Raw genomic sequence first — 11,620 nt, 5'->3', positions numbered from 1 at the left:
ACTTGTGTTCAGTGTAGAGTGGAACATTCAAAAACCGGGAGAGACAGGCCAAAACCTAGGATTTTACTACTGTTCTCTCTAATTGACCTAACTATCACTTTAACAAGACACGGCAGACGGTTTGTTATGCAGAACAATCTAAAAAGTCTTCCTTGGAAACTAAACTAAAAAAATACTTGGCAGGTGATTGGATGAACCATCTATCAATCACTGTCCATCACATAGTTCCTCATAGGATTGGTCCGTTCAGAAACACGCACTTAACTTGAGGCTGAGGAAGATCGATTCTTGCCAAAACTGGATGAGTCAACGAGGTTAGAACTTGACTCTGGGCAGGCCCAGACAGATTTGGTTGGGAGTTCTACAAGGCAGTTCATACGACACTTGCACCACTCCTTCTCAAGATGATGTTACAGGCCCATCAGTTACAGGCCTATCGCTCTCATTAACTTTTACCAAAAGTCTGTAACAAAAATACATATCAAATCAATTATACACCCTGACCAAAAACTTGCAATAAGAATCAAGACTCGCCCAAATATCAGTGGTATAAAGATACGAAACTGGGAAAGCCAGTGAGCCTTTATGCAGATGATACACTGTTGTGCCTCTCTAATCCAGAAGCCTCAGTTCCCCCCTTGTTTGATTTTATACAATAATTTGGCAAACTCTCTGGCTACACAATGAACTTTAAAATAAACTAAACTATGCCAACATGATCCAAAAGCTAAAAAGAGAAATGGAGGATTCTGCCCTTATCTATGGTGGGGCGTAGGCCTACCAATGCAATTAATGGTGTCTTTTCCTAGATTTTTGTACTTATTCAAGAATCAACAAATGAGGGAGGCCTCGGCTTTCCTGTATTCAGGAACTCTTATTGGGCCACCAATATTGGAGCTTTGACTTACTGGCAATGGGGCTTCCCAGGTGAGATATCATTTAACAACCCTCCCTTGGGACTAGACATTGAAACCACAGCAGTTAAAAGTTCCAGGTGTTAACAAACGGCCAAACGTTTCTTGATACGCTCCTATATTTCATAGCCATTCCTTGGGGCCATCACAGAAGGCAGGGGACTCTTGGAGATTGATACATAGACAAATAGTTTGCATCATTTAGTCTAATGAAAACAAAATGTAACATTTTTAGTTCCACTTCTTTCGCTATCTCCAAATGAGGCATTATGTGAAACACAAAATCCCAATATTTTAAACCATTCCAGAGAGTTGCCTGTTTTGTGAGCTTTTGCAGCTTCCGCCGGTCTCTAAACACCTAAAACCTCGAGTTGTGTGTCTCTTTACCACCATAGTGTGACGAATAACAGCACATATAACAACAGGCTGTAATCTCCTCACATAGCCACAAGGGAACAGGACCAAATATATAAGCTGTATTAACCGCACATAGCCACAAGCCCCGGGTGGATTCAGATAAAAATGGACCTATGCTGTTTCGTGTTAGGATTCGTGTGGACGCCTGAAACTGTACAAACTAACTGTACATTAAAAAGTATTTCTGCTCCATCTAAAAGGTTTAACAACAGCTTTCTCCTCCTCGACTGTATGTTTATATACAGTGCGCATGGGCTTGATGTGTGCAGGCTTGACGCTCTCCACTTTTTTTTGTGGAGAACCAGCGCCACACAGTGGCCTTGAACATGTACTAAAGTGTTTCTACAGCTCGATGCGTTTTCGCAACAAGTCTGTCTGTACGGAGATATTCCTGAAACACATCAAAGGAAAACAGAGGGGAAAAGATTGTTTTCGCCCGTGTGGACGGGGCCACAGTTGATATGTTTCACCTTCATCCTGTTCTCCTCCTCCTCCCTGCCAGACATCCGTCTCTAACCCCCTTTTATTCTTAAAGCAATTGATCAACAGAGCAGCTGAGCCGCTGAGGGGTTGGCATTAGCACCAAATGTCTTCCACTGTCTCACAGCCCAACGGCAGACTCCCCACAGACCAACAGGTCGGGGGCCCATCTTGCCCAGGTATCTCCCCAAATCTTTAGCCTAGAGAAGGTGTAGGCTATTCAAAGACCAAACTACACAGAATGCATCCATCTGTTGTTTGATTTTTTTTGTGATGATTGTCCTGACCCAGAACTCCCCCTCTTTGGAGGCTCAGAGACCACTTTAAAGGTCCCATGGCATGCTATTTTATGGATGCTTTAATATAGGTGTTAGTGGGCCCCTAATACAGTACTTGAAGACGTTCAAGAAATTCTGCCTTGGTGCAGTTACAGCCACTACGAGCCAGTCCCACAATGAGCTCTCAACAAACGTGCCGTTTTTAGAGGCGGGTTAAGTGGAGGGTGGGGGTGTGACCCTGAGCAGTTTGTGGCCACTAGTGGTGGATTTCATGATTCGTTTGAATGAATCAGTTTGCGTCGGTCAGTTCGCCAAGAAGAGTCGTTCATTTGTTTGTTTGTTTGTTCGCATTTCCGGTAGCGGTGAATCATGATTCTCAGTCACTGAGTCGGTCAGACTCGGCTCCTCCCTCGTTCTCGTTCAAACAAATCGCGAATGCACGTTCTCAGCCGAGTCGGTCAGACTCAGCTCCTCCCTCGTTCTCATTCTCAAACGAATCACGATCGTGCAGTGGTGCAAACGGTCATCAATCAACACAACATTAACTAAGTTTCTTTTAGCTCAGGAGTGCTTCATGTTCGGAATCGGGATGTTGTTGCCCGGCTGACTCTCGTGACTTCTCAGTCCTCGAGTCTTCACCTCTAAATACAGTCAGTGAACGAACGGCGACTTGCGAGTCAGCACGACTCAGCGACTAGTGGGTGGAGCTGGGAGTCAAGTCTCGGAGAACGAACAAGACGAACGACGACGAACGAGAGCGGCGAATCAGGTCGGTTTGTTCATTTTAAAGAGTCGTTCGTTCGAACTGATTAGTTCGCAAACGAGCCACCACTAGTGGCCACGGTACCATGCGATAGTGTTTACAGTGGAACACTCTGGGTGCTCCGGCGGGAGTCCTGGAGCTCTATATCTAAATAATATCATATTATATTTAGATATCTATATAATATAATATATATTATCATGGTCAAAAGCTGTTTGCGCCTCTGGATGATATTATGAATCTCAAACGACTGCGTCGGGTTCTCAGACACCTCTGGTTCTTCCACTTCCACGTCAATATTAAGTACTGACTGAACCGGGAAATGGAGGAGAAAGGGATTGTTGCCCGCGATTGTTACCCGGGGTTGTCTGCGTCAGGTTGGTTGAGGAGGAATTGGGAACCGCGACATGGAGGAGAAAAGGATTATTGCCCAGGATTGTCCGTCGGAGCCCCGCCGCCCGCTGAATGCTGCCCGTTGCCCGGGGTTGTCTCCCGCCGGAGCCCCACTGCCCGCCCCCGGGGCTGCCTGCCCAGCCCCGCTGCCCATTGCTCGCTACCACGGCAGCGGTCCGTTGGAGCCCCGCTGCCCGCTGAACGCTGCACGCCCAGCCCTGCTGCCCACTACTGTGGCAGCGGTCCGTCTGAGCCCCGCTGCCCGCTGAACGCCGCATTCCGACGGACAATCCTGGGCAACAATACTTTTCTCCTCCATGTCGCGGTTCCCAATTCCTTCCCAACCAACCCTGCACAGTCTAGTCTTTTCACCAAATGGGAGCTTTATGCAAGCTTGCGTTATTGTGTTGCGTGTTATGCGCCATAACACCAACAGCAGAACGGTTATCCAAATAACAAAGAACACTTGTGTTACAGTGTGTGTATTCACACACGCATGTGGCACTCGCACGGTCTTAGCTCATTGTCTCATTGGCGGGCCAAATTCTCTGGGCGGGCCAAGCAGAGAAAGGGGAGGTAACATGGCCCCATATGACGTCATATGGGGCCGGATACCAAATCAAAGGGTTTCAGCGATCCTTTTTTCAAAGGCGGAGCAAGATACCTACTTCTCTGTTTACACCTAATGCAATTTTTAGCTACTGGGGGACTATAGGGAGGCTAGGGGAACTCAACGCAGTGTTAGAAAACCTCATAAAGTGAAATTTTCATGCCATGGGACCTTTAAGCTCCATATCTGAGGAACAATTTGCATTGATGCTTGTTATGGTAGCTGCCAAGAAAATTATTACAGCAGAATGGAAATAACCTGCTTTAGGAAATAGCTCAGGTAAATGATCATAAATCATACATTCATGGTGAGAATACGCTTTTTAAAATCCAAAGCGCCCAGTCAATTTCTGAACACACGGGTTCTATTCATTGAGTATCTCAAAGATAACTGATTGTTGATCATATGTATGGATGCAACCCTTTACTCTTGATCCCTTACCTGTATAATTGGAATTCCTGACTAACCTTCAGAAAATTGCTGTGAACCAAGTCATGATATATCTATATAGTCAAATATCAGTCAAAGACACACACTATCAATTTGCTTTGATCTTTTACTCAGAATATGCAAATATTCATTTTGATAACATTTGGACCTGAGGGGGGGAGCTTCTCATGTCACATCGATGGTTGACTTGGTGCCCCCCATGGATGGTTGGCTTCCTAGGCGACAGCCAATACGGCCTTTACCCAGAGCCAGCCCTATCATGACCCTTACCTTTGAACCCTTAACTATAACCCTGACCCAAATCTCAAACCCTTACCCTTTTCTATAACCCAGCCCCTAAAGATGACGAGGTCACTGGAGGATGAGGTCATCAGGGTATGTCACTAGAGATGATGTCACTAGAGGGTCACATCATTCTAGTGACCAATGGCTCTAGACTGGAAGGCTTCACGCTTGTCGGTTCATTAATATCATGGGTTAGATAGTTTTTTTTAGACGGGCAGGAGACCTTGAGAGAGAAGGGATGAACGAGAGAGGGAGCGAGGTTCCGTGACACAAAGACGAGCGAGACGAGAGCAAAGGGACAGAAGTGTTTTATTCTTGTAACAGAGTCCCTTACAGCAGCATCAGTGCCTGGGGACAGTATGTACAGTACTGCAGCTCTAGGAGAACATCAACAGGGGCCGGGCGCGGTGAACCTCCCTCAGATACCTTGGGATGGAGTGAAATTATCTTACAGGAACGACATAAAGGAACCAACTCTGGGTTTTCTGTAGGGGCCATATTGGCACCAGTTATCTCCTGTGACGGGGTGAGGATGTTATAACATCTGTTAACACAACACTGGGATACCAGCCGCCACAGCGCTTAAAATTACAGTTCTCTTAACACACACACTCACAGCATATGTGCTGTGTGTGTCTGTGTGTGTGTATATGTATATGCGTGTCTGGTCTCTAGATGTTCAGGGTCTTCTTGATGGAGAAGATGATGTCTTTGATCTGCGGGAGGCTGTTGTCCTCCAGGATCTTGGCGTAGGGCATGGGGATGTCCACCCCCGTCACCCTGGTGGCTGGAGCGTCCAGGAAGTTAAACGCCGGCCCTGGAGGAGAAGAAACCCCACTGTAACCACGGGAACGCACTGTAACCACAGACACACTGGAACCACACCGCGACCATGGGAACCACTGTAACCTAGCTGAAACCGTGCTAACACACTGTAACCATGGAAACAGGTTTCAACAGGGCTAACTATGGAAAAAGACCATGACGACCTTTGATAACTAACTTCATTAGGAGGTCAGTTATATATACGGTGTGTCAGTGCATCAGTGCAGGGGTAATGTGGATTCATACCCTCCATGACGCGGGCGCAGATCTCTGCTCCGACACCAAATTGCGGCCAGCCCCCCTCCACCGTCACCAGGTGGTTGGTCTTGATCACGCTGGCCTCGATGGTCTCTATGTCCAGGGGCCGGATGCTGCGCAGGTTCACCACCTGGTGGACCATCACGTCAGTGATTAACGCTGTGGTCCTACAGAGGGCACCACGGTGCATTCACCCCCAGCCCACTGGCTTCAACCACTTCGGTTGTGAAGTATATTCGGTTTATGTTCGGCTGCAATCATTTAACGATGGTGGACACAGACGTTACAGCCCGGACCCCGACGTTAAACCACACTTTGTAGGCAATATTTACAGAATTGAAGTACATATAGCTTTAGCAAAGGATGTAGAGGAGGTTGACATGTAACCGGAGGGTTGTTAGTTCAACCCAACTGGTCCCGACGAGCTATCGCCTTGCGTGGTTGACTCCTCCATCGTTGTGTGAATGTGTGTTCACGATCCATTTTAAGTCGCTTCGGACAAAAGCGTCTGCTAAATGTCCTGAAGGTAAATATCTCACCAGCACTCAAAAATGTCGCTCAACAGCAAATAGTAAGGCCCCGACCCACTCCCTATTAACCAGTTGGTTGGTTAACCACGGAGTGCCACCTCACAGGGGCGGTGATGATAACATGGAAACAGGACGTTACCTCACACTCCACACCTTCCTTGGCCAGGACGGCGGCCGCGTCCAGGCAGAAGCTCACGTAGCGCGAGTGAGTCACCAGGGTCACGTGACTTCCTGCAGGACAGGAAGAGCCTTACTAAACATCCTCCTTACAAAACAAACAACCTACTACCTAATTAACCAGATAATTAACCAGATAACCTAATTAACATACCAGGCTGAATCTGCACATCGACTGCCTATTTAACATACCAGGTACCAAATTAACATAATATGTACCTAATTAAAATACCAGGTATATCAATGTAGAACCCACTACCTACTTAACATACCAGATAACTCATTAACATTCCAGGTACCTCATTACAGTGTTTCCCATACATAGACCAATGTGTGGCACAGCGCCACAGATTGAACAACAAGCGCCACAAATTGATTCCGCTTTTCTTATTTATTTTAACACAATTTTTAAGTTTAACTACCCCCCCCCCACCCCCCGTCAACAATCGCCCGCAACTCAACTCCCAGACGGCCTTCCACAAGGTGCGGGTTTGAATCCTACCTTGCCTCTCGACCTTGGCCTTGCCGAAGGGAATGGTGAAGTCTTTGGACAGGGACTCCTCGGACATCTCAAAGGGGACTCCGTACATCAGCTCGTTCTCCAGGAACACCACTGGAGAACCGGGGAGAGACATGGGGACAGCGTGCTCTAGATCAGGGACTCACAAACCAACCGCACCTGCTCTGGCATCAGCCCACTGAGGAGGTACTTTTAACCTCTTCTTTACCAAGTGAGAGTTAACATGTATATGAATATACTTCATCAATACAGTATTCCTTTTTCCAGATATTATAAGTAAACCATTATTATTGTTATACAATTGATTGAAGTCTGATCTGATAGGTAACCGGTGCGTTCCTATCTAATAATCGGTGCAGCCTTTACTACCCATGGTCCTCTGCTGCAAACCATAGTTTGAAACCACTTGTGTTAAAGTAACCTATGTAAGGTGAACCTCTCTGAGCTAACAGACTCATGTAGGGTGACCCTCTCTGAGCTAACAGACTCATGAAGGATGACACTCTGAGCTAACAGACTCATGCTAACAGACTCATGGAGGGGGAACCTCTCTGAGCTAATAGACTCATGAAGGGTGACACTCTGAGCTAACAGACTCATGGAGGGGGAACCTCTCTGAGCTAACCGACTCATGAAGGATGACACTCTGAGCTAACAGACTCATGCTAACAAACTCATGGAGGGGGAACCTCTCTGAGCTAACAGACTCATGTAGCCTAGGGCAGGGGACTCACCAGGGTTATCGTCTCTGATTGCGGCCTTGAGGAGACCTCTGGCATCCTCGGCACTCCACGGACTCACGACCTTCAGACCCGGACAGTGGCCGTACCTGAACACACAACGACACGTTAAAACATGCTAGGCTAAGGCTAAGCGACCCTGCCTTGGCTAATAACAAGTCACCCCGCTAGGCTAATGCTAAACTAGGCTAATGCTAATCGAACATGTTAGGATAATGTTAAGCCGCTGATATCAAGTCACCCCGCTAGGCTAACGCTAGGCTAGGCCAATGCTAAACTAACATGTAGGCTAATGTTAAGCTGCCGATATCAAGTCACCCTGCTAGGATAACGCCAAGCTAGGCTAATGCTAATATAACATGTAATGATGAGCTGGCATGCTAAGCTAACCCACCATGCAGCGAAACACTGGGAGTGCTGGGCGGCGACGCCAGCCGAGGCCCCGTTGGGCCCCCTGAAGACGATGGGGACAGACTGGCGGCCGGCAGACATGTAGTTCGTCTTGGCTGCGGAGTTGATGACCTGGTCGATGGCTTGCATGGAGAAGTTGAAGGTCATGAACTCACAGATGGGCCTGAGACCAGCCTGCAGGGAAACATTGGACAACAACAGTTACTAGACCCACTAGTTCTCATCCACATGGACTGCCTGCCTGGACTCTGACAGCGCCACGTTAGCGCAGAGTCGTATGCGAGGCTCCTAGAGGCTGCTGTGTTTTGACACGTAGTCTGTTGGGAAAGGGTTGGGAATGGTTGAACAAGAAAATGAAACAGCCTTGCTGCAGGCGTGATAACGATAGCTGCCACTGCTACGGGTCTATAGAACCCAGTACACTCCTCCGTGTGGAGATACGTTTTATTTTATGATGACACGTGTCTTCATAGTGTTGAAGTCTTGAAGACACTATGAAGTGTCACACAATTGTGACACTTCCTGTGTGAGGACCAGAGGTGTGTGACTACAGGTTGTGTGACTACAGGTTGTGCGACTACAGGTTGACTGACTAAAGGTGTGTGGGGACAGGTGTGTGACCAGAGTCTTGTGGGGACAAGTGTGTTGGATTGAAGCTTACCATAGCAGCTCCAACCGCAATGCCAGTGAACCCCATCTGTAAAGACACACAAGTGTTAGTTGGGCTTGACAATAGGAATTGATATTGTCCGTGGAATCAATAGGAAGTGACATCACAGAATAACCTCAGTAGAAAATAACACACACCCCATGCAGTTAAAACCAATAATACACACATCTTTATTACAATATAAATATATAATATTACTATGGACTAACCTCAGTGATCGGAGTATCAATGATGCGTGCATCTCCGTACTTCTTCCACAGACCTCGGCTCACCTGCACACACACACACACACACACACACACACACACACACACACACACACACACACACACACACACACACACACACACACACACACACACACACACACACGTTATGACCTTGCTTGTGCATGGTGATACTGGGGTAACTGTGTGAATGTTTGGTGAGGTTACTGTGAGGTTTGACATCTGACCTTGTAGGCTCCATCGTACTGGGCCACCTCCTCTCCCAGTAGGAAGACCCTCTCATCCCGCTCCAGCTCCTCGTCCATGGCCTGGTTCAGGGCATCCCGAACCGTCACCTGCACCCACAAACACTCTTTAATACAATAGTATACACCAGAGCCGTATAAAGATAGAGTTGCGACAATGGGGGTTCAAAATTCCATTGGTCACGTGGTTTTGTGTAAGCCTCAAATAGTTCCTGGAAGCGAGTGACAAAGTGACAGTTGCTGTGCCTACGTTAGCTTTTTAACTGCCTAGTAGCCTTCAAGATATAGAGAATATACAGGATTGTGAATTTGGGTAATTAGTAGTAAAACACAATTGTTGCGAGCCGTCTCCGAGAGTTCGATCCCAACTTCCGGGAACAATTTATAGGCAGCATGAGACGCTATTGTTGAAAAAAAAAAAAAATGGAACATTGGAGTGAATGGAGTTGTCGCAACTCTTTCTTTATACGGCTCTGGTATACACAATACCGCAGAATAAAACATTTTTTAAAAAAGAACACAATACTTCAGAAAAACTCATTCATACAATACAATACACAATAGTGCACAAATACTCATCCATACAGTATAATACCGCACAAATACTATACAAAATTGTACACAATACTAAAGAAATATTCATTAAAAACAACAGTTTAACATAGAATACTGCAGTTACTGCGTTACATTATACTGTAGACATCGAGTTAGTTTCACTCATACAGAGAGCCAGCTAGAAACATCTTGTAATTCTTGTACAAATAAACCACAGCTGATTAATTCTATGTGGAATCATAATTCCTGATTCCAGTCTGGAGTTAGAGTCAAATCCTATCCTGGTAGATACTGGAGTGGAGATACACGAGTCTGTTACACTGCTGGGCTCTGACAGTGAGTGACAGCCCTCTTTCTACCTTGACCTCCACAGACACGCTACATCACACGTTCATATGGTATAATATACAGTATTGTTAATAATATTCAGTATTATTTATGTTCTCCAGCCCGGTGAACGGAGCAGCCGGCCCATAAGCCGAGGGACTGACAGCGTACAGACCTGCACTGAAGCCGGGGCGCTTCTGTGGAACTCCCGCCGCAGGACAACCGCCGCAGCATTCTGTAGAAGACAAACCCATGTCATGAAAATGAACCATGCGACTTAAGATGATGATATTGTTACAATAAAACCTGAAATCAAACAAATAATTTACCCTTCCAGATCGGAGAACACAACTCAGAGACGCCATCTTTGCACTGTCCTCTGTAACCCTTTAGGCGGGGCTTTAAACGTCACAAGAGATACCAGCCAATCACAACGGTCGTTGACGACGCAGGAGTGCCTAGCCTTCACCGTCAGCCAATCGCTGATTGTTGTGGAGGTGAAAGGCGGAAGGAAATGCCGGCACTACAAAAAGCTCCCAAGGACAAGCGACCCGCATTATAACATTTGGACAATAACATTTTTTTGTGTTTTATATTTATATTTTTATATTTTTGTTGACCTACTGTATTCTTTTACATTTGTTTTCTTCTTTTAAGCTGCTTTGGGAATATCAATATATATTTTTCCCATGCCAATAAAGCTTTTCGAATTGAACTGGGTGTGATAATAATGAGAGGGTGGTATGCAGACCACGTTCCTTCCCATTTACTTTATTCAAATAAATATTTTAAATATATCACATTCTATCAAATACATATCACAATATATCAAATTCTTATTATTTTTTAACGCAAAGTGTGTTTATACTGAAATGTGTGTTCTTATTAGACAGCTGTCTAATTCCAGAGCAGCTTGGCAGACTGAAGAGACATCAACGGTTCAAAACTTGACCAGCGTGGCAACAGGGCGGTCCCAGAACATCATACGTTAGGTGGATCTGGGATGTATGATGGACTTGAGTGGTTTAGATCTTCTGTATGATTGTCAGGCAGAGGGAGCAGGAAGTCTCACTCTCATGAGGAGAGTTCCCAAGGAGACCAAGCTACAACATGCTAGCAAAGTATATACTGAAGTTTATGTGAAATGTTCACATTATATATGCACGCCTGAGCTTTAAACAGTTCACTACACTGCATCCTTCTCTGCAAGGCCAGACATCTAAAGTACAGTCGAATGTCGATAGACAATGTGACAGATTCAGTCCACGAGTCTGGGACTCACTCTAAACCAGCAGGGTCTTGGGTGATGGGGTGAAGATCTACAAACAAAGGTAGAGATAGCCATCCTTGGAGTACCGGGTAATGACCTTTCTCTGACAAAAAAAACACCATTCCTTTTGCCACTCTAGCCATCAGAAGGATCCTGCAAGAGCACTTAAAGCATCGGTCTTGCCTTAGTGATGCTATTTCTGTTGTTGAAAAGATCAATGCTACATTTGCCTTTCATTTGGGACTGCATGATTTCCGTCTTCAAATGGTTCAAAT

General features: G+C 46.0%; 1 protein-coding gene across 1 annotated transcript; it reads right to left on the bottom strand.

Moving 5' to 3' along the window:
• Nucleotides 1-4,882: 4,882 nt before the first annotated feature.
• Nucleotides 4,883-10,476, bottom strand: pdhb (pyruvate dehydrogenase E1 subunit beta). Its single transcript, XM_084463802.1, has 11 exons — nucleotides 10,405-10,476; nucleotides 10,251-10,310; nucleotides 9,176-9,283; nucleotides 8,931-8,993; nucleotides 8,713-8,748; nucleotides 8,035-8,225; nucleotides 7,635-7,729; nucleotides 6,883-6,993; nucleotides 6,343-6,434; nucleotides 5,662-5,803; nucleotides 4,883-5,407 (listed from the first exon to the last, which is right to left on the bottom strand). Exons 1-11 carry the CDS (start codon nucleotides 10,438-10,440, stop codon nucleotides 5,262-5,264), a joined length of 1,080 nt encoding a protein of 359 aa, XP_084319928.1. The 5' UTR covers nucleotides 10,441-10,476; the 3' UTR covers nucleotides 4,883-5,261.
• Between the last annotated feature and the right edge of the window lie 1,144 nt (nucleotides 10,477-11,620).

This window comes from Micromesistius poutassou (genome assembly GCF_964030765.1).
Source record: "Micromesistius poutassou genome assembly, chromosome: 2".
Lineage (NCBI taxonomy): Eukaryota > Metazoa > Chordata > Actinopteri > Gadiformes > Gadidae > Micromesistius > Micromesistius poutassou.
This window is presented reverse-complemented; position numbering and strand designations above follow the sequence as displayed.

What these genes read in the sequence shown, in the direction of transcription:
- pdhb (XM_084463802.1), bottom strand. Translation starts at nt 10,440, where the DNA reads ATGGCGTCTCTGAGTTGTGTTCTCCGATCTGGAAGG. An exon ending in GCGCCCCGGCTTCAGTGCAG is followed by an intron (nt 9,284 to 10,250) that starts GTCTGTACGCTG and finishes TTGTGGGTGCAG; the next exon opens with GTGACGGTTCGGGATGCCCT. An exon ending in AATCAGAGACGATAACCCTG is followed by an intron (nt 6,994 to 7,634) that starts GTGAGTCCCCTG and finishes CCGGTTCTCCAG; the next exon opens with TGGTGTTCCTGGAGAACGAG.